We start from the raw sequence: 23,338 nt of genomic DNA, 5'->3' as shown, positions 1-23,338 counted from the left end.
GTGAGTGAGTGAGTGAGTGAGTGAGTGAGTAGGTGAGTGAGTAGGTGAGTGAGTGAGTGAGTGAGTGAGTGAGTGAGTGAGTGAGTGAGTGAGTGAGTGAGTAGGTGAGTGAGTGAGTGAGTGAGTGAGTGAGTGAGTGAGTGAGTGAGAGAGTGAATGTCCACATTAGACTGAGTAGGTGAGTGAGTGAGTGAGTGAGTAGGTGAGTGAGTGAGTGAGTGAGTAAGTAGGTGAGTGAGTGAGTGAGTGAGTGAGTCACACACACAACCACAAATACGCATGCATGCACACCCACACACACTATTTCTCATTCTCTCACTGTCACTCTCTCACACACACACACACACGCACACACCACCCATACTGCACACATACATACACACATACATATACACACACATTATACTCAAACCACACACACAACTCACCTGTACACACACACACACACACACACACACACACACACACACACACACACACACACACACACACACACACACACACACACACACACGGCACACATACATACACACACATTATACTCAAACCACACACACAACTCACCTGTACACACACACACACACACACACACACACACACACATTATACTCAAACCACACACACAACTCACCTGTGTACACACACACACACACACACACACACACACACACACACGGCACACATACATACACACACATTATACTCAAACCACACACACAACTCACCTGTACACACACACACACACACACACACACACACACACATTATACTCAAACCACACACACAACTCACCTGTGTACACACACACACACACACACACACACACACACACACACACACACACACACATGCATACATGCTCTGCCAGCCCTGCTCTGGCTGAGGGAGATGATTTAGGAATAGTGCTGTTGTTTGATCATCAGTGTGTTTTCATGATCATTCATTACAGAGAGGCTACAGAACAGGATATGACATCACACTCACCTGTGCTCTGCATATCCAATATGGCTCCTGTCCAGAGTGTAACAGCCTTCCACTTCATTCATGGAGATGAAAAGCCATAGTTATGTCTTTAGATGAGACACCATAGTTATGTCTTAGAACGTGAGTTGGGCACACTGTCTGTGAGGGTGTGTGGGCTTGCGTGGTGGCTGTTTAAATTCATTGAGTGTGTGCGCCTGCGCGGTGGCTGTTTAAGTTCACGGAGTGTGTGCGCGGACCTGTTTGAAGAGGGCGCCGTTCGCCCGCTGGATCGCGGCGGTGACGCGCGAGCCTGTCATGTGACCAGACGCGCTCCTTCCCAGGGTTCAGCGGAGCTCGTTACCCCACCCATCTCGAGCTATCTGTTTAATGTCCAATTCACTGAGAAAAGCGGAGAAAAGACGCGAAATACACCGCGGAAAAGCAGCTATCCGCGCCTCTACAGACAAGAGATCGACCCGCACGTGAGGAATCTGCTGTCATCGGCGGATGAGCCGCTCTGATCGGCCGGTTCTTCATGAATCTTCATGCACATGTAGATCCTCCGCCGAGTTCGACAGGAATACAAAGCTAGGCTGACAGCGACCCTACCTGCCATCTAAATATCAAAGGATTTTTACTCGTCGACCTTAACCGAGGGAGACCAACAAACTAAGGTAGCGAGCAAAGGGATCGTAATTGGCGTCCAACGGGCGGCCAGATGTGCGGAAGACGCCAGATGACAGTCGCGGAGAGAACGACGAAGGAGATCCAGATTCAGGGCCTTCTGTGAACCGGAGTCCCGAGAGCGGCTCACATCAGAAGAGGAGGGAAAGAACATTTTGCCAGAAAGGACTGAAAATAACCTGCGATCGCGCGTGAAACGGATTTAGGAGCTTCTCCACTTCCCGGGAGCAGTGTTATGATCCTCGTGCCGTCATTTTAGTGGAAATATTTATTATTTTAATTTCCAGCTCGAGCAGTCCCTTTCGGTTGTTTTGGTGCAGGAGGACGGATTGGGGTTTAGAGACCCCGAAACACACACAGCAGCTTCTGGTTATCAGCAGTCCGTGTACAGGGTGTACAGTCAGACGCACTTATATTTCTGAAATCTAGTGTGAATTTTGAAGGAAAAGCTTTAGATCGTGTTTGTATTTGTGTTCTTCATGAAGGCGTCGTGGGAAACCCAGAAGACGAGCCCTTATGCGCGCTAACGGGAATAGCGCTCGGGCTTCAGACGGATTTTGATGACATCGTTTCGGCTCTGAGAGCATAACGAGACGAAGGCCCGGGGGCTGTCACCAGCTCGCGACCCTCCAGGTTCGACTCTGCTCGCGCAGACACACTGCAAGCTAACGGCCCCGGATTCACTCTGCTCGCGCAGATCAACAGCAGCACAAGCTAACGGCTAGGTTCTGGGAAAGGGGGCTGGGCTTCGCATTCAGTGCATGTCCATGGGACGATATCAATGTCACCATTCTTAAACACACGGCTTTCCTCCAGGGCCTGTCTCGGGATTTAACGGGTTCTTCCGCGCTCTCCCCCTCCGACCCCCTCTGCCCGTAGCCCGCTCGGGGCGCCGGTACGATGGGCTGTCTCGGGAACAGCAAGACCGAGGACCAGCGGAACGAGGAGAAGGCCCAGCGCGAGGCCAACAAGAAGATCGAGAAGCAGCTGCAAAAAGACAAGCAGATCTACCGGGCCACTCACCGGCTACTGCTGCTCGGTAGGTGGCACGTGCACACACGGGGCTCAGCCTACAGAGAGGTGTGTGTGTGTGTGTGTGTGTGTGTGTGTGTGTGTGTGTGTGTGTGTGTGTGTGTGTGTGTGTGTGTGTGTGTGTGTGTGTGTGTGTGTGTGTGTGTGTGTGTGTGTGTGTGTGTGTGTGTGTGTGTGTGTGTGTGTGTGTGTGGAAAGGTGTACCTCTGGTTGTCCATCTAGAGGAAGTATCATGTGCCTCTATGTTAACGTGCCCAATCTGTCGGACAGGAAGCAAGACTGGGGTCCTCTCTGCCCATTACTCTGTGTGTGTGTGTGTGTGTGTGTGTGTTTGCTTGTTTTTGTGTGATTGTGGTGCTTGTGTTTGTAATTTGGGGGAGGGTTTGGGTAGGAGAGGGTAAACCTGTGAGCTAGTCTCACTATAGGTGTGTGTGTGTGTGTGTGTGAGTGTGTGTGTTTGGTGGACCTGCCCCCCTCCTGTAAGCCTGTGCTAAGTGCCCCTGCCTGGCCCACTGAGGCTTCTACTGCCCCGCGGGGCGATGGGCTCTGGATGGAGGGGCACCTAGAGGGCACTTAGAGGGCCGCCAGTCTTGGCCCTGATGCCATCGGGGTGTGTGTGTGTGTGTGTGTGTGTGTGTGTGTGTGCATGTCTTGGACCTTATGCTGTTGGGATGTGGTTGTGTTTCGGGCTGGACTCGGCTGTGTTGCGGGCACACGTGTGTGTGTGTGTGTGTGTGTGTGTGTGTGTGTGTTTGCGCGTGCGTTTAACCCTTATAGGAGCGATCACACTGGTCTGGTGTGAGTACTTTTATATTTGTGCTGCGCTGGTCACGAGGGGAGATTTTAAGAATATTTATTCCCCAGACACACACACACACACACACACACACACACACACACACACACACACACACTGGCGTTAGTGCCTCTTCAGGCACGGGGGGGGGGGCTCCTTTTCCAAGGTCTCATTGTGAAACGTCCCAATCACATGAGTCAGTTAGCTACGGCCGCGCCGTACACACACACACACACACACTTACACACACACACACACACACACACACACACACACACACACCAAAAGCTGAGGAGAGAGGGAGAGAAAGCCCCCCCCCCCTTGCCACGCACACACAGACACACACACACACACACACACACACAAATACATACACACATACACACACACACACACACACACACACACACACACACACACACACACACACTTACACAGAAGCTGAGAAGAGAGAAAGACAGACCCCCTTCCCACGTCCCCTCTACACTGGTCTCACACACACACACACACACACACACACACACACACGCTAGTCTCCCACGATGCTGGAGAGAGATATCCAGGATGGGGACACCAACCAACCACTTCTGCCTCCACAGTGGAAGTGTGTGTGTGTGTGTGTGTGTGTGTGTGTGTGTGTGTGTGTGTGTGTGTGTGTGTGTGTGTGTGTGTGTGTGTGTGTGTGTGTGTGTGTGTGTGTGTGTGTGTGTGTGTGTGTGTGTGTGTGTGTGTGTGAGACTGTCTGCAGTGAACCTGTTGTGTATCTTTATTGTAAGCGGGATGTAAAGTATATGTCTGTGCGGTGTGTGTATGTGTGTGTGTGTGACAAGTGATTAAGTGTGGTGAAGCATCTCCCCAGACACACACACACACACACACACACACACATACGCCCTGCAGGCTGGGGGACCTAACCCTGGGGGAGTGACTGAAGCATAGTGCGAGAGAGAGTGTGTGTGTGTGTGTGTGTGTGTGTGTGTGTGTGTGTGTGTGTGTGTGTGTGTGTGTGTGTGTGTGTGTGTGTGTGTGTGTGTGTGTGAGAAAGACTGTGTTGCTTGTAGCTCATAGTGAGTGTGTGTGTGTGTGTGTGTGTGTGTGTGTGTTAGGGATGCAACGGTTTTCAATAATTTATTGAACCGTTCGGTTTGGCCTGTTCGGTTCAATAGACTCACCTAAACCGCAATATTTCGGTATACGCGACATTAAACTTTTTATTTAATACAAGGTTATTGCGCGCGCGTAGCCTGGGAGCGGTAGAGAGGAGTGCTTAGGACCCGGGGGATGCGTTTTCTCTGACTGTTCAGCTTGCCTCTCGTCAACCTTGCAACAACCAATCAGAATTTTACTGAATTTCCCAAGAGCCAATAAGCGCGTTGAAATGCAAATGAAGGAGTCATGTGAGAGGAAACAAACTTTACCGGCGGCTGCATGATCATGGCGACATTTGAAGTAGCCCACGAACAAGGCAATAAGACCGTCAGTAAACAAAGCACAGTGTGCATTGCAAGCACTGCTTCACAACGATCACCTAATAAAGGTAACACATCCAACATGTCGGCCCACTTGCGCCTTCATCACCCGGCTGTAACCTTAAGTGGAGCAGCACGGAGAGTTAGTTTGCCACCGAAAACCCAACCATCCATTGCTGCAGCCTTTCGACAACAATATTCCTATAATTCCCAAAGACATAACGAATACGACGGCGTATTAGGGCCACGTATATATACTTTGTAAAGACGCAAATTTGCCACTTTAGAAGGTCGAAAATTTGCCACATTATGAAGTCTGTGTGTAACAGTGTAACCGGTGGTTTCTGCCCTGCGTTGATTGCTCGCTAGAGTAGCCTAAGAAAGCGTGACGCCGACACAGCTGAGTGTATTCTCTTTTTGATAGTTTACTGGAAAATATTGTAGGGATGGGAGGTTATAGGAGATGGGGAGGCTGACATGTCATTCCAAACTCGGGTCATTTATTTTCCTGACGTTGTACATGCTAGGCTACGGGCAGCGGGAGGTGTCCACTCGAAAAACAATAAACTCACTGCTAAATCAGTCAATCGCTCGTCCACTCGTCAATCACACAACTCTCTCGCACACACACGCACACACACACACACACACACACACACGACAGGAGACACAGGGGAAACAGACACTTTGTGAAGTGGCAAATTTGCCACTTTCTTCTCGGAATATTGCCCCCCCCCCCCCCGACAACAGGTTGCAATAATGTTCATTTCATTGTTCTAATATTTTTAATGCTGCACTGCACTTTTGTCTATGTTTACATTTTTTACGTTCATAAAAGAGGACAGAGCAGGCACTCCCAAATCAAATATCCATTTGAAACTACACATACTACCTCGCCAATTATTTTGAGAAGATTTTCAGAATTGTTCACTACTTTTTTGAGGGTGTATAACAGTTAAGTATTTTCTTTAAATGTGTGAAGAACAGTGAGTTTATTAAATAAATAACTACACATTACTTTATGCTGCACTGCACTATGGATAACATTGCCTGTTTATGACAGAAGGCAATGATGGTGTTCTTTTCTTTTAATACATTTTTGTGATTCTGCTTCATCTGTGTCAGGCTATGCATTTAATATTTTCTCTGCAAGTGTAAGTAGAAGCACATTTTTGATTTGAAATAGAAAAGGCATAGCCTCCTGTATGCTAGAGCCAAGATAATATTGATATATTGAAACCGAACCGTTACCGTGGCCCAAAAACCGTGATACAAACCGAACCGTGGCAAAACTGTACCGTTGCATCCCTAGTGTGTGTGTGTGTGTGTGTGTGTGTGTGTGTGTGTGTGTGTGTGTGTGTGTGTGTGTGTGTGTGTGTGTGTGTGTGTGTGTGTGTATCTTGTAACTCATAGTGAGTGTGTGTGAGTGTAGCTTGTAACTCATAGTGTGTGTGTGTGTGTGTGTGTTTGTGTAGCTTGTAACTTATAGTGATTGTGCGTGAGTGTAGCCTGTAGCTCATTGTGATTGTGTATGTGAGTGTAGCTTGTAGCTTATAGTGATTGTGTGTGTATGTGTGTGTGTGTGTGTGTGTGTGTGTGTGTTTAGCTTGTAGCTCAGTGATTGGGTGTGTGTGAGAGTGTAGCTTGTAGCTCATAGTGATTGTGTGTGTGAGTGTAGCTTGTAGCTTATAGTGATTGTGTGTGTGTGTGTGTGTGTGTGTGTGAGTGTGGCTTGTAGCTCATATTAGTCCCTTTCCCACATGACTTCTAGAAGTCACCCGGACATATTTACCCGGGTAGAGGCACGACACGGACGGTTCCCACATGAGCTTTATGTCCGAGTGAGATACGGGTAATTGTGTTCACACTAGACCCGAGTAGGTGCCGCGAGGGGTGGGGCAATGTCAGCACTTGCAGGGGGTGGGAGATGACGCTAAATAAATGCGTTGTTGTGCTGTGTTGCCTTGATGATGCGAACTTTACATCAGATCCAAAACACCATGAATACTAGTAGTTAGCTCGCTAGTCAGCGGGAGCTAGCATAGAGGACAAAAATAGCGAACGCCAGGACCACAGTATCCAACACGACAAATTAATAGAAAATAATGACACGCCTGGAAAATATATAAACAGCACACAGCTGGGTCTGAGGCTCCTTCCCAACTCCTACAAAAAGCAGCAACAATGCTAAATAATAGCGATACTAACTATTAGCTGTTAATCGCTAACCAATGTAATAACTACAGTAAACAGCTAGTTGCAAGCTAATCGACAACACTTCAAGCTATTCACGCAGCAGGTGAGAAAGCCAATGACCAAAGCCATTTCCTTTAGGCTATTCATGTTGCTTTGGGCTTTTCATGTTCATGTGACGATGTTTGTAAGGATAATCCTGCCTGTCCCGCAACAAACACAACAACGTGATTGCAGTTTAATATTTTATTGTACAGTAGCCTACACACAACAAGCGCAAGGGCGCATTTCTATACGTCATCGTACGCCCCCCTCACTCTACCCAGAACTGTCCCGGCTGCGTTCCCACCTAAGCGCACCCGGGTAACATCTAGAAGTAGTACTAGGGGGCTAGTAGGGTGAGTTCCGGGTAAGAAAATACACGATTTTTGCGTTACCACATACAGCCACCCGTTTGATTTCCGTTTGACATCCGGATGTCTCGCTCATGTGGGAAAGGGACTAGTGATTGTGTGTGTGTGATTGTGTGTGTTTAGCCTGTAGCTCGTAGTGTGTGTGTGTGTGTGTGTGTGTGTGTGTGTGTGTGTGTGTGTGTGTGTGTGTGTGTGTGTGTGTGTGTGTGTGTGTGTGTGTGTGTGTGTGTGTGTGTGTGTGTGTGTGTGTGTGTGTGTGTGTGTGTGTGTGTGTGTGTGTGTGTGTGTGTGTGTGTACAGCCTCCAGCACATAGTTATCTAGTATCTACTCTCCAGCTCTAGAGGTGTGTGTGTGCGTGTGCGTGTGCGTGTGTGCGTGTGCGTGTGTGCGTGCGCGTGTGCGTGTGCGTACAGCCTCCAGCACATAGTTATCTAGTATCTACTCTCCAGCTCTAGAGGTGTGCGTGTGTGCGTGTGCGTGTGCGTGTGCGTGTGTGCGTGCGCGTGTGCGTGTGCGTATGCGTGTGCGTGTGTGTGTGCGTGCGTGTGTGTGTGTGTGTGTGTGTGTGTGCGTGCGTGTGTGTGTGTGTGGCCTCTAGTATCTACTCTCCAGCTCTAGAGGTGTGTGTGTGTGTGTGTGTACAGCCTCCAGCACATAGTTATCTATAGTATCTACTCTCCAGCTCTAGAGAAAGAGAGACACTTGTGTCTACCCACAATCCCTTTGGTCTGAGTCTACCCACAATCCCTTTGGCCTGAGTCTACCCACAATCCCTTTGGTCTGAGTCTACCCACAATCCCTTTGGCCTGAGTCTACCCACAATCCCTTTGGCCTGAGTCTGCTATACCTGAAGAAAACAAGCTCCGATACGTCAGGAAATCTCCGATACATCACTGCAGAAGAGCGAATGCTCCAATTTAAAGCGAGTAGAACCAATCAGAGCCCTGCTCTGCCTGCCATCTTCTCCTTGACTGTGAGAGAGAGAGAGGCCTGTGTCCTACCAGCAGTTGGCTTGTGTGTGTGTGTGTGTGTGTGTGTGTGTGTGTGTGTGTGTGTGTGTGCGTGTGTGGGAGAGAGAGAGGCCTGTGTCCTACCAGCAGTTGGCTTGTGTGTGTGTGTGTGTATGTGTGTGTGTGTGAGAGAGAGAGGCCTGTGTCCTACCAGCAGTTGAATGGGCAGAAGGCAGGAATGTGTATTAGGATACGGGTATCTCCGATGATAAGACATAGTATGATATTCCGATATTCGGATATATCTGACGATAAGACACCATATGATATTCCGATATTCGGATATATCTGACGATAAGACACCATATGATATTCCGACAGTTTCCCGTGCTTTAAGTCACTCTGCACAAGCACCCTCACACTAATGTGACACGCATACACACACACACACTCATACATACACACACACACACTCATACATACACACACACACACACACACACACACACACACACACACACATACACACACACACACAAACGCTGTTCTGGTAACTGCAGACACTCATATACACATGTGAGGTAAGGTCAGCCTGTTGAGCCTGAGCGTGACTGGAGTCTAGCGTACTTCCTGTGGGGAGTATAGTCTGCTTCCTGTATGGAGTTTAGTCTGCTTCCTATGGGGAGTATAGTCTGCTTACTGTAGGGAGTATAGTCTGCTTCCTGTGGGGAGTATAGTCTGCTTCCTGTGGGGAGTATAGTCTGCTTCCTATGGGGAGTATAGTCTACTTCCTGTGGGGAGTATAGTCTGCTTCCTGTGGCCAGTGATAGGCCTATACTGTCATGATCTCACGGTGTAGTGATTCTGCGATGCATTGGGGAGAAAGTCGTCTCTGATGCGTTACGCTGTGAATGCAGCCTGATGGTGTAGTGAGTGATCTACTGTGAGGCTGCAGCAGCGTTTCCATAGCAGTGGATCTGTGCTGCTCCTCTCTGCTGTGGCAACACTGGGCCCCTCAAGCCGCCAGCACCACACAACACAACTGAGCTGAACTGAGGCCCCTCAAACGGCCATCACTACACAACTGAACTGAGCTGAACTGAGCTGAACTGAGCTGCGCTGTGGCCCGTCAAGCCGCCATCACCACACAACTGAGCTGAACTGAGCTGAACTGAGCTGAGCTGAGCTGAGCTGAGCTGAGCTGAGCTGAACTGAGCTGAGCTGAGCTGAGCTGAACTGAACTGAGCTGCGCGGTGGCTCCTCAAACGGCCATCACTACACAACTGAGCTGAGCTGAACTGAGCTGAGCTGAGCTGAGCTGAACTGAGCTGAGCTGAGCTGAACTGAGCTGAGCTGAACTGAGCTGTGCTGAGCTGAACTGAGCTGAACTGAGCTGAACTGAACTGAACTGAGCTGAGCTGAGCTGAACTGAGCTGAGCTGAGCTGAGCTGAACTGAACTGAGCTGTGGCTCAAACGGCCAGCACCACACAACTGAGCTGTACTGAGCTGAGCTGTACTGAGCTGCGCTGTGGCCACTCAAGCCGCCAGCACCACACAACTGAGCTGAACTGAGCTGAGCTGTGCTGTGGCTCAAACGGCCATCACTACACAACTGAACTGAGCTGAGCTGAGCTGAACTGAGCTGAGCTGTGGCCCAACGGGCCTCATGTGGCTGGTTCTGGAGCGACCCACTCACACTACTGAATGCTGTTGTTGATGATCTGGACTGATGGACGTGTGTGTGTGTGTGTGTGTGTGTGTTACAGGTGCTGGTGAGTCTGGAAAAAGTACCATCGTCAAGCAGATGCGCATTCTACACGTCAATGGCTTCAATGCAGAGTAAGTATCGGCAGCTGAAACCTGTCATTGTGTGTGTGCATGTGTGTGCATGAACATGTTTTGTGAGTGAGTGAGTGAGTGAGTGAGTGAGTGAGTGAGTGAGTGAGTGAGTGAGTGAGTGAGTGAGTGAGTGAGTGAGTGAGTGAGTGAGTGAGTGAGTGAGTGAGTGAGTGAGTGAGTGAGTGTTAGTCTGGTCTGATGATGTCTAGTGTACAGACCTTTGGTGCTGTTGGTCAGGTCTGATGGGTTCTGGTGTACATGACTCTGATGCTGTTGATCAGGTCTGATGGACTCTGATGCTGTTGATCAGGTCTGATGGACTCTGGTGCTATTGGTCAGGTCTGATGGACTCTGGTGCTGTTGGTCAGGTCTGATGGGTTCTGGTGTATATGACTCTGGTGCTGTTGATCAGGTCTGATGGACTCTGATGCTGTTGATCAGGTCTGATGGACTCTGGTGCTATTGGTCAGGTCTGATGGACTCTGGTGCTGTTGGTCAGGTCTGATGGGTTCTGGTGTATATGACTCTGGTGCTATTGGTCAGGTCTGATGGACTCTGGTGCTGTTGGTCAGGTCTGATGGACTCTGGTGCTGTTGGTCAGGTGTGATGGACTCTGGTGCTGTTGGTCAGGTCTGATGGACTCTGGTGCTGTTGGTCAGGTCTGATGGACTCTGGTGCTGTTGGTCAGGTGTGATGGACTCTGGTGCTGTTGGTCAGGTCTGATGGACTCTGGAGAGCAGCAGGGATTCCCAGGCTGTGGTACGTGTACCGCTGGTGGTACGCAAGCTGCTTCTAGGGTGCGTGAGATGAATAGGGCTATGGCCGAGAGAGAGGTGTTAAAAATCAACTTTTTTTATATCTGTTGTAATTAGTTCATGAATAAATAAATCATTTTGATTTAGATCATAATGATATGGAAACATGACATTAAAGGATAGAACTTTAAACTCTATAGTAGGCTGATGTTTTCATAAAAGAAAAAAAAATGGGCAGCTTCTTAAACATGATGCCTGGAATACGTAGATAGAATGTTACTTTGTAACGTGTCAGATGATGGGGGTACACGAGCCAAGGCAGGATGTAGAAGGTGGTCTGTGGGGAGGAAGGTTTGGGAGCCGCTGATGTAGAGGACTAGAGTGCTGGTGTAGAGGACTAGAGTGTAGAGGACTAGAGTGCTGGTGTAGGGGACTAGAGTGCTGGTGTAGAGGACTAGAGTGTAGAGGACTAGAGTGTAGAGGACTAGAGTGCTGGTGTAGAGGACTAGAGTGCTGGTGTAGAGGACTAGAGTGCTGGTGTAGAGGACTAGAGTGTAGAGGACTAGAGTGTAGAGGACTAGAGTGCTGGTGTAGAGGACTAGAGTGCTGGTGTAGAGGACTAGAGTGCTGGTGTAGAGGACTAGAGTGCTGTTGTAGAGGACTAGAGTGTAGAGGACTAGAGTGCTGGTGTAGAGGACTAGAGTGTAGAGGACTAGAGTGCTGGTGTAGAGGACTAGAGTGCTGGTGTAGAGGACTAGAGTGCTGGTGTAGAGGACTAGAGTGCTGGTGTAGAGGACTAGAGTGCTGGTGTAGAGGACTAGAGTGTAGAGGACTAGAGTGCTGGTGTAGAGGACTAGAGTGTAGAGGACTAGAGTGCTGGTGTAGGGGACTAGAGTGCTGGTGTAGGGGACTAGAGTGCTGGTGTAGGGGACTAGAGTGCTGGTGTAGAGGACTAGAGTGTAGAGGACTAGAGTGTAGAGGACTAGAGTGTAGAGGACTAGAGTGTAGAGGACTAGAGTGCTGGTGTAGAGGACTAGAGTGTAGAGGACTAGAGTGCTGGTGTAGGGGACTAGAGTGCTGGTGTAGAGGACTAGAGTGCTGGTGTAGAGGACTAGAGTGCTGGTGTAGAGGACTAGAGTGCTGGTGTAGAGGACTAGAGTGTAGAGGACTAGAGTGCTGGTGTAGAGGACTAGAGTGTAGAGGACTAGAGTGCTGGTGTAGGGGACTAGAGTGCTGGTGTAGGGGACTAGAGTGCTGGTGTAGGGGACTAGAGTGCTGGTGTAGAGGACTAGAGTGTAGAGGACTAGAGTGTAGAGGACTAGAGTGTAGAGGACTAGAGTGTAGAGGACTAGAGTGCTGGTGTAGAGGACTAGAGTGTAGAGGACTAGAGTGCTGGTGTAGGGGACTAGAGTGCTGGTGTAGAGGACTAGAGTGTAGAGGACTAGAGTGCTGGTGTAGGGGACTAGAGTGCTGGTGTAGGGGACTAGAGTGCTGGTGTAGAGGACTAGAGTGTAGAGGACTAGAGTGCTGGTGTAGGGGACTAGAGTGCTGGTGTAGAGGACTAGAGTGTAGAGGACTAGAGTGTAGAGGACTAGAGTGTAGAGGACTAGAGTGCTGGTGTAGAGGACTAGAGTGCTGGTGTAGAGGACTAGAGTGCTGGTGTAGAGGACTAGAGTGCTGGTGTAGAGGACTAGAGTGTAGAGGACTAGAGTGTAGAGGACTAGAGTGCTGGTGTAGAGGACTAGAGTGTAGAGGACTAGAGTGCTGGTGTAGAGGACTAGAGTGCTGGTGTAGAGGACTAGAGTGCTGGTGTAGAGGACTAGAGTGCTGGTGTAGAGGACTAGAGTGTAGAGGACTAGAGTGTAGAGGACTAGAGTGTAGAGGACTAGAGTGTAGAGGACTAGAGTGCTGGTGTAGAGGACTAGAGTGCTGGTGTAGAGGACTAGAGTGCTGGTGTAGAGGACTAGAGTGTAGAGGACTAGAGTGCTGGTGTAGAGGACTAGAGTGCTGGTGTAGAGGACTAGAGTGCTGGTGTAGAGGACTAGAGTGTAGAGGACTAGAGTGTAGAGGACTAGAGTGCTGGTGTAGAGGACTAGAGTGCTGGTGTAGGGGACTAGAGTGCTGGTGTAGGGGACTAGAGTGCTGGTGTAGAGGACTAGAGTGTAGAGGACTAGAGTGCTGGTGTAGAGGACTAGAGTGTAGAGGACTAGAGTGCTGGTGTAGAGGATTAGAGTGCTGGTGTAGAGGACTAGAGTGTAGAGGACTAGAGTGCTGGTGTAGAGGACTAGAGTGTAGAGGACTAGAGTGCTGGTGTAGAGGACTAGAGTGTAGAGGACTAGAGTGTAGAGGACTAGAGTGCTGGTGTAGAGGACTAGAGTGCTGGTGTAGAGGATTAGAGTGTAGAGGACTAGAGTGTAGAGGACTAGAGTGCTGGTGTAGAGGACTAGAGTGCTGGTGTAGAGGACTAGAGTGTAGAGGACTAGAGTGCTGGTGTAGAGGACTAGAGTGTAGAGGACTAGAGTGCTGGTGTAGAGGACTAGAGTGCTGGTGTAGAGGACTAGAGTGTAGAGGACTAGAGTGCTGGTGTAGAGGACTAGAGTGCTGGTGTAGAGGACTAGAGTGTAGAGGACTAGAGTGCTGGTGTAGAGGACTAGAGTGTAGAGGACTAGAGTGTAGAGGACTAGAGTGCTGGTGTAGAGGACTAGAGTGTAGAGGACTAGAGTGCTGGTGTAGAGGACTAGAGTGCTGGTGTAGAGGACTAGAGTGTAGAGGACTAGAGTGTAGAGGACTAGAGTGTAGAGGACTAGAGTGCTGGTGTAGAGGACTAGAGTGTAGGGGACTAGAGTGCTGGTGTAGAGGACTAGAGTGCTGGTGTAGAGGACTAGAGTGCTGGTGTAGAGGACTAGAGTGTAGAGGACTAGAGTGCTGGTGTAGAGGACTAGAGTGTAGAGGACTAGAGTGCTGGTGTAGAGGACTAGAGTGTAGAGGACTAGAGTGCTGGTGTAGAGGATTAGAGTGTAGAGGACTAGAGTGCTGGTGTAGAGGACTAGAGTGCTGGTGTAGAGGACTAGAGTGCTGGTGTAGAGGACTAGAGTGTAGAGGACTAGAGTGTAGAGGACTAGAGTGCTGGTGTAGAGGACTAGAGTGTAGAGGACTAGAGTGCTGGTGTAGAGGACTAGAGTGTAGAGGACTAGAGTGCTGGTGTAGAGGATTAGAGTGTAGAGGACTAGAGTGCTGGTGTAGAGGACTAGAGTGCTGGTGTAGAGGACTAGAGTGTAGAGGACTAGAGTGCTGGTGTAGAGGACTAGAGTGTAGAGGACTAGAGTGTAGAGGACTAGAGTGTAGAGGACTAGAGTGCTGGTGTAGAGGACTAGAGTGTAGAGGACTAGAGTGTAGAGGACTAGAGTGCTGGTGTAGAGGACTAGAGTGTAGAGGACTAGAGTGCTGGTGTAGAGGACTAGAGTGCTGGTGTAGAGGACTAGAGTGCTGTCTTACCTGTTCTGTTCCTGGTTGCTTATTGAAATGGCCACGCAACTTGCCTGCCTGTTGATCAGCTGTGTCTCCTTCAGCTGATTGGTCTAACAAAGAGTGACATCATCAAAAATGGCGCACAGAGGTCAGTACATGGTCCGAGGCGGCCGTGTTTGCTGATAAACGTCTAGTGGTGGATGAGCAGCTGTGTAGGACTGTGCTATGTCTGAGTGTAGGAGTGTGTTTTGTCTGAGTGTAGGAGTGTGTTTTGTCTGAGTGTAGAAGTGAGTTTTGTCTGTGGGTGTAGGAGTGTGTTTTGTCTGAGTGTAGAAGTGTGTTTTGTCTGTGGGTGTAGGAGTGTGTTATGTTGTGGGTGTGGGAGTGTGTTATGTTGTGTGTGTGTGTGTGTGTGTGTGTGTATGTGTTATGTTGTGGGAGTGTGTTATGTTGTGGGTGTGGGAGTGTGTTATGTTGTGAGTGTAGAAGTGTGTTATGTTGTGGGTGTAGAAGTGTGTTATGTTGTGTGTGTGGGAGTGGGAGTGTGTTATGTTGTGGGTGTAGAAGTGTGTTATGTCTGTGGGTGTAGGAGTGTGTTATGTTGTGGGTGTGGGAGTGTGTTATGTTGTGTCTGTGGGTGTAGGAGTGTGTTATGTTGTGGGTGTGGGAGTGTGTTATGTTGTGGGTGTAGAAGTGTGTTATGTTGTGGGTGTGGGAGTGTGTTATGTTGTGGGTGTAGAAGTGTGTTATGTTGTGTGTGTGTGGGTGTGGGTGTGGGTGTGGGAGTGTGTTGTGTGTGTGTGTGTGTGTGTGTGGGTGGGTGTGGGAGTGTGTTATGTTGTGGGTGTGGGAGTGTGTTATGTTGTGGGTGTAGAAGTGTGTTATGTTCTGTGTGTGTGTGTGTGTGTGGGTGTTGGTGTGGGTGTGGGAGTGTGTTATGTTGTGTGTGTGTGTGTGTGTGTGTGTGTGGGAGTGTGTTATGTTGTGGGTGTAAAGGTTTCTGGTGAAGTTTAGAAGCAGCAGGGAAAGTCTCTGCCGGATGCTCTCTGACGGAAAAACAGTGAAAAGTGCTAAACTGGTCTGATATACCTGCACTCTCCACCCGTATAAAGTCTGTGTGTGGGAACCACCGGAGAGAGGGAGGGAGATGTAGAGGAGGAGAGGAGAGAAGAGGAGGAGAGAGAGAGAGAGATGAAGAGGAGAGAGAGAGGGAGATGTAGAAGAGGAGAGAGAGAGAGAGATGAGGAGGAGAGAGAGAGATGAAGAGGAGAGAGAGGGAGATGTAGAGGAGGAGAGGAGAGAAGAGGAGGAGAGAGAGATGTAGAGGAGGAGGAGAGGAGAGGAGGAGAGAGAGAGAGAGGTAGATGATGAGGAGGAGAGGAGAGAGAGGAGAGATGAAGAGGAGAGAGGGAGATGTAGAGGAGGAGAGGAGAGATGAGAGAGGGAGAGGAGAGGAGAGGGATAGAGGAGAGAAGAGGAGGAGAGAGGGAGAGAGAGAGGGAGATGTAGAGGAGGAGAGAGAGAGAAGAGGAGGAGAGAGAGAGATGTAGAGGAGGAGAGAGGGAGAGAGAGGAGAGGTGAGATGAAGAGGGGGATGTAGAGGGAGAGATGGAGGGAGAGGACAGAAGGGGAGGAGAGAGAATGAGAGGAGAGATGATGAGGGGAGGGGAAAAGAGAGGGAGAGGAGAGAGAAGAGATGAAGAGGAAGGGAGAAGAGCGAGAGGGATGAAGGAAAGAGTGCAAACAGAGGATATGAGAGGAGAGCAGAAAAGAGAAAGAAACAGGAGGAAAATAGAAGAGTGGGATGGAGGGATGAAGAGGGAGGAGAGGGAGGGATGGAGAGGGAAACAGAGAGAGGAGAGAAGAACAGGCTGAAGGGATGAATAGATGGGAGGAGGGAGCTGTTGCCAGGAGACAGAGTTGATGAGAGATGATTAGTGGGGAGGGGGGGGGGGGGGTTGTGTGTGTGTGTGTGTGTGTGTGTGTTGATCATATCGCTCTTGCTTTACAGAGAGAAGAAACAGAAGATCCAGGACATAAAGAATAACATTAAGGAGGCCATAGAGGTAAGTGTGTGTGTGTGTGTGTGTGTGTGTGTGAGAGAGAGAGAGACAGAGCCTGTAGTAGCAAGAGCCATACACACCAAACTCACCCCACACTCAACATTCTCAATCCACCACCTCCACACTGTTCCCCAACCATGCAGTTTAAACTACCACCACCACCACCACCACCACCACCACCCCCCTACCCCCGCAGTTTAAACCACCACCACCACCACCCCTGCAGTTTAAACTACCACCACCACCGCTGCAGTTTAAACTACCACCACCACCACCGCTGCAGTTTAAACTACCACCACCACCACCGCTGCAGTTTAAACTACCACCACCACCACCACCACCACCACCCCCCCTGCAGTTTAAACTACCACCACCACCACCACCACCACCACCACCACCCCCTACCCCCGCAGTTTAAACTACCACCACCCCCCCCTACCCCTGCAGTTTAAACTACCACCACCACCCCTGCAGTTTAAACTACCACCACCACCACCACCCCTGCAGTTTAAACTACCACCACCACCACCACCACCGCAGTTTAAACTACCATCACCACCACCACCACCCCCCCACCCCTGCAGTTTAAACTACCACCACCACCACCACCCCTGCAGTTTAAACTACCACCACCACCACCCCAGCCGTTTAAACTACCACCACCACCACCACCCCCGCAGTTTAAACTACCACCACCACCCCCCCTACCCCTGCAGTTTAAACTACCACCACCACCCCTGCAGTTTAAACTACCACCACCACCCCTGCAGTTTAAACTACCACCACCACCACCACCCCCGCAGTTTAAACTACCACCACCACCGCCCTACCCCTGCAGTTTAAACTACCACCACCACCACCACCCCTGCAGTTTAAACTACCACCACCACCACCCCTGCAGTTTAAACTACCACCACCACCACCACCACCCCTGCAGTTTAAACTACCACCACCACCCCTGCAGTTTAAATACCACCACCACCCCTGCAGTTTAAACTACCACCACCACCCCTGCAGTTTAAATACCACCACCACCCCTGCAGTTGAAACTACCACCACCACCACCACCACCACCACCCCTGCAGTTTAAACTACCACCACCACACCTGCAGTTTAAATTCCACCACCACCACCCCTGCAGTTTAAACCACCACCACCACCACCACCACCACTGCAGTTTAAACTACTACCACCACCACTACCACCACTGCAGTTAAACTACCACCACCACCACCACTGCAGTTTAAACTACCACCACCACCACCACTGCAGTTTAAACTACCACCACCACCACCACCCCCCCTACCTCTGCAGTTTAAACTACCACCACCACCACCACCCCCCCTACCCCTGCAGTTTAAATACCACCACCCCTGCGGTTTAAACCACCATCACTCTACCCCCACCACCTCCACTCTAAGCTCTATATCGCCCTCCTAGGGCTGGGGCGGGAACTGCATGACCGTAATACAGTGATCATGTGACCCCTACCAAAGGTCTGAGCTCGGCACCGTCATCACCGCAAAACATGCACCTGCACATGTGTGTGTGTGTGTGTGTGTCTTTAATATTGATAGCGTTGTGTTTAGGGATCATCTTATGACATGGATTCAAGTTCCTCTAAACAACTTCAAAACCTATCATCAGTCAATCATCAGTTAGATGCAGCAGAGCCAACATGTCCCATGTGTGTTTGAGGAGCGCAACGTTCCAACGTTCCACGTGTGTTTACCATAGGAGAGTAGGGGAGAACCGGCACAACGGAACACTGTTCTATTCTATCCCTTCAAACTTGATTTGCACACACACTTGAAAGCTGTAAAATTTGGTCAGAAAGGAGTCATACATGGTTGCTGTATGAAAGTTGAAACAGAATTAAAAAACAGTTTGTTAAGAATTTAACTTCTGTTACAACCTGACACACACAGCCATTAGAAGTGCAGCAGGATGCAAAGATTACGGATAAATCCGTTTAATTACGTTGTTTTCACTTGGAATGTCCTGACTGCATCAATGGGAGCAGCGCGATGCAATGCAACGTTTTGAAAACTTTTGTCGGGCGCCCCGTTTCTATTTTCTTTCTGTCTCTGGCGTTGCTCTGCTATTCTGAGTGTGTGTGTGTGTGTGTGTGTGTGTGTGTGTGTGTGCGCGCTTGTGTGTGTGTGCGTGCGTGCGCGCGTGTGTACATGTGTGTGTGTACGTGTGTGTGTGCTCTGCTATTCTGAGTGGCATCTTTAATGGATTGTGGAGAGCAGAGAGACATCAGTACTCCGGCTACATACATTGAACCTACTGCGCTATGGTAGTGACTCTGACATGGCATGTTACCACCCATGAACACTCCGCTCTCTCTTCCAGACCATAGTAACCATGGTAACAGCCATGAACACACCGCTCTCTCTTCCAGACCATAGTAACCATGGTAACAGCCATGAACACACCGCTCTCTCTTCCAGACCATAGTAACCATGGTAACAGCCATGAACACTCCGCTCTCTCTTCCAGACCATAGTAACCATGGTAACAACCATGAACACACCGCTCTCTCTTCCAGACCATAGTAACCATAGTAACAGCCATGAACACTAGTCTCCGCTCTCTCTTCCAGACCATAGTAACCATAGTAACGGCCATAGTAACAGCCATGAACACACATCTCCCTCTTTCAGACTTTAGTAGTCATAGTAACAGCCATGACCCCTCTGCTCTCTCTTCCAGACCATAGTAACCATAGTAACAGCCATGACCCCTCTGCTCTCTCTTCCAGACCATAGTAACCATAGTAACAGCCATGACCCCTCTGCTCTCTCTTCCAGACCATAGTAACAGCCATGAACATCCTGGCTCCTCCAGTTCAACTGGCCAGTCCACAGAACCAGTTCCGGATCGAGTACGTCCGCAACTTGGCCAATCAGAAGGACTTTGAGTTCTCGCCTGTGAGTATCTGTGCTGCTGATCCGTGCTCTCCTGTTTTGAAATGTTTGGAAATGTTTGTGTGTGATCAACGCTATTCATGAAATTCATCCGGCTCCCCAAAATGTTTGTGCTGTCTGAAGTGTACTCATTCCTGGGTCTGTGATCATGCTCACTCTTACAGTTTGGTTCCTGTCTGTGATCATGCCCACTCCTACAGTTTGGTTCCTGTCTGTGATCATGCCCACTCTTACAGTTTGGTTCCTGTCTGTGATCATGCCCACTCTTACAGTTTGGTTCCTGTCTGTGATCATGCCCACTCTTACAGTTTGGTTCCTGTCTGTGATCATGCCCACTCCTACAGTTTGGTTCCTGTCTGTGATCATGCCCACTCTTACAGTTTGGTTCCTGTCTGTGATCATGCCCACTCCTACAGTTTGGTTCCTGTCTGTGATCATGCCCACTCTTACAGTTTGGTTCCTGTCTGTGATCATGCCCACTCCTACAGTTTGGTTCCTGTCTGTGATCATGCCCACTCCTACAGTTTGGTTCCTGTCTGTGATCATGCCCACTCTTACAGTTTGGTTCCTGTCTGTGATCATGCCCACTCTTACAGTTTGGTTCCTGTCTGTGATCATGCCCACTCCTACAGTTTGGTTCCTGTCTGTGATCATGCACACTCTTACAGTTTGGTTCCTGTCTGTGATCATGCCCACTCCTACAGTTTGGGTGTCATTGATGGCTCTCCCAGGGAGCCCTGTGTCTCATAGCTGGCTATCTTGCAGCGATTTTCGACCAACAGAACGTGTTTTTTGAACCAAAATGCTTTGAACCTTGGTGCTGTCTAGTGAACCAGACCGCATTTCCACCAGAACGGGACCAAGGATGCGTCATTAGCGATGGGTGGCGCGTGCATAAACAAAAGTTATATGACAGTTTCTTGTAAAAACGGCAGAAATGAACTGTGTCAGTTGTTACTTAATGTCTGCAGAGCAGTGCTAGTTGACTAGTTTTGTTCATTCATGGCAACAGTCGACAGAGGGAAAGCGTATGCTTTTAGTCGTCTCCTCTGTGAATGCTATTGCTTTTAGTCGTCTCCTCTGTGAATGCTTTTAGCCTTCTCCTCTGTGAATGCTTTTAGTCTTCTCCTCTGTGAATGCTTTTAGTCTTCTCTCTGAATGCTTTTACCCTTCATTTACAGCAACTGTGCTAAGCTAAAGCTAAAGACGCTGCTCGCAAAGCAGGACAATGCCCAGACGGATTTTAACTGGGTTTTTTTCACTGTTCTAACTCCGAGGGTGACTGAGACTGGCTTAATTTCATTTTTGGGTGGCGTATTCCTTTAACGGGTGTAACCCCCCCTGGGTTGGGCTGAAGACTAGCACCTTTCCAACTAGTGAAGTAGAGCCTGCTCAGGTGTGTGTGTGTGTGTGTGTGTGTGTGTGTGTGTGTGGGTAATTGCCTGGTGCCCCCACCTGTGGGAGCAGTGTGTCACCTGAGAGTGTGTGTGGGGGCCATTAGCTGTGATTAGTTTTTAATTACTCTAAACGAGAGTCTCAGTGGACTGCACCTCAGGCCCGCATGGCGCCCCCTTGGCACCTCTGACTCAGACACCTGTCCCTCTGCCCCCAACACACACACACACACACACACACACACACACACACACACACTTACATCCCACTTCACCTGTCCCTCTGCCCCCAACACACACAAGCACTCAAATCCCAACTCACCTCTCCTCTGAGTCTAACACCTGTCCCTCTGCCCTAACACACACACACACACACACACACACACACACACACACACACACACACACTTACATTCCAGCTCACCTTCCCTCTGAGTCCAATGCCTTCCCCTCATTCCCATCTAGGAGAGCTAGCATACAGCTCTTCCTGACGTTAGCCGTATTGCAGGAGGAGAGCTAGCATACAGCTCTTCCTCAAATCAGCCCTATTTTACAAGTGAATTAGCATACAGCTCTTCCTCAAATCAGCCCTATTTTACAAGGTGAATTAGCATACAGCTCTTCCTCAAATCAGCCCTATTTTACAAGTGAATTAGCATACAGCTCTTCCTCAAATCAGCCCTATTTTACTAGGTGAATTAGCATACAGCTCTTCCTCAAATCAGCCCTATTTTACAGGTGAATTAGCATACAGCTCTTCCTCAAATCAGCCCTATTTTACAAGGTGAATTAGCATACAGTTCTTCCTCAAATCGGCCCTATTTTACAAGTGAATTAGCATACAGCTCTTCCTCAAATCAGCCCTATTTTACAAGGTGAATTAGCATACAGTTCTTCCTCAAATCGGCCCTATTTTACAAGTGAATTAGCATACAGCTCTTCCTCAAATCGGCCCTATTTTACAAAGTGAATTAGCATACAGTTCTTCCTCAAATCGGCCCTGTTTTACAAGTGAATTAGCATACAGCTCTTCCTCAAATCGGCCCTGTTTTACAAGTGAATTAGCATACAGCTCTTCCTCAAATCGCCCCTATTTTACAAGTGAATTAGCATACAGCTCTTCCTCAAATCAGCCCTATTTTACAAAGTGAATTAGCATACAGCTCTTCCTCAAATCAGCCCTATTTTACAAGTGAATTAGCATACAGCTCTTCCTGACGTTACACACGTACTGTAGGAGAGAGAGTGTGCAGCTCTACCTGGATATGATCGGATTTGTTCTCGTTAAGGGGTTAAAGGGTCAGCATCAGGGTTAGGGTCAGGGTTAAAGGGTCAGGGTTAGGGTCAGCGTCTGGGTTAGGGTTAAAGGGTTAGCGTTAGGGTCAGCGTCAGGGTAAGGGTCAGGGTTAAAGGGTCAGGGTTAAGGTCAGGGTTAAAGGGTCAGGGTTAGGGTCAGGGCTTTATCTGTTTTGGCACCTTGTGTGGTCATACAAACAATTTGACTATGTGAACACATTCACCATTAGAGGGAGAGGGAGGGAGAGAGAGAGGGAGAAAGGAAGAGAGAGAGAGAGAGAGAGAGATGTGTTTGTGTGAGAGAGAGAGCGAGTGTGTTGTTATGGTTGCTCCTAGGGCTGTCAGGGCCAGTGGAGGCCCATTGGGGTTCTGCCTCGGCTTCCTCCACGCATTCATGGACACTTGTTATTATATTTATATATCAGAACTGTTCAAACATCAACTCCTGAGTAAAGCCCTTAACAACTCTGGATGCAAATGTGAAGAAATTGCCGTAATATTTGCAAGTTTGGGCCATGTACATTCAATTCAGTTCAGCTTTATGTATACAGTGCCTTGCAAACAGCAATGCAAGGTGCTTAGCAGCACTTTAAACATAAAATGAAATATATAAAAATGATAAAATAGATTAAATATATATAAAGATATATTTAAAATATATTTAATTTATTTGATTAATTTCATGTATTTTATTTTATATACACTATATTGGCAAAAGTATTGGGTCACCTGCCTTGACCCCCATATGAACTTCGGTCACATCCCATTCTTAATCCATAGGGTTTAATATGACGTTGGTCCACTCTTTGCAGCTATAACAGCTTCAACTCTTCTGAGAAGGCTTTCCACAAGGTTTAGGAGTGTGTTTATACAATTTTTTGACCATTCTTCCAGACGCGCATTTGTGAGGTCACACACTGATGTTGGATGAGGTGACTGGCTCTCAGTCTGCGCTCTAATTCACCCCAAAGGTGTTGTGTTGGGTTGAGGTCAGGACTCTGTGCAGGCCAGTCAGGTTCATCCACACCAAACTCTGTCATCCATGTCCTGTATGGACCTTGCTTTGTGCACTGGTGCACAGTCACGTT

General features: G+C 48.9%; 1 protein-coding gene across 1 annotated transcript in view; it reads left to right on the top strand.

The window, feature by feature from the left end:
- Positions 1 to 1,295: 1,295 nt before the first annotated feature.
- The window catches only part of gnas (GNAS complex locus), a gene marked incomplete in the record, with an annotated part of 43,746 nt that continues 21,703 nt past the window's right edge, over positions 1,296 to 23,338 (top strand). The window contains 4 exon segments of the mRNA XM_062545216.1: positions 1,296 to 2,686; positions 10,269 to 10,341; positions 16,576 to 16,630; positions 19,444 to 19,563. Of these exon segments, the coding sequence (XP_062401200.1) occupies positions 2,548 to 2,686; positions 10,269 to 10,341; positions 16,576 to 16,630; positions 19,444 to 19,563 (387 nt within the window).

The sequence above is a fragment of the Sardina pilchardus genome, chromosome 9, assembly GCF_963854185.1.
Source record: "Sardina pilchardus chromosome 9, fSarPil1.1, whole genome shotgun sequence".
Taxonomy (NCBI): domain Eukaryota; kingdom Metazoa; phylum Chordata; class Actinopteri; order Clupeiformes; family Clupeidae; genus Sardina; species Sardina pilchardus.
This window is presented reverse-complemented; position numbering and strand designations above follow the sequence as displayed.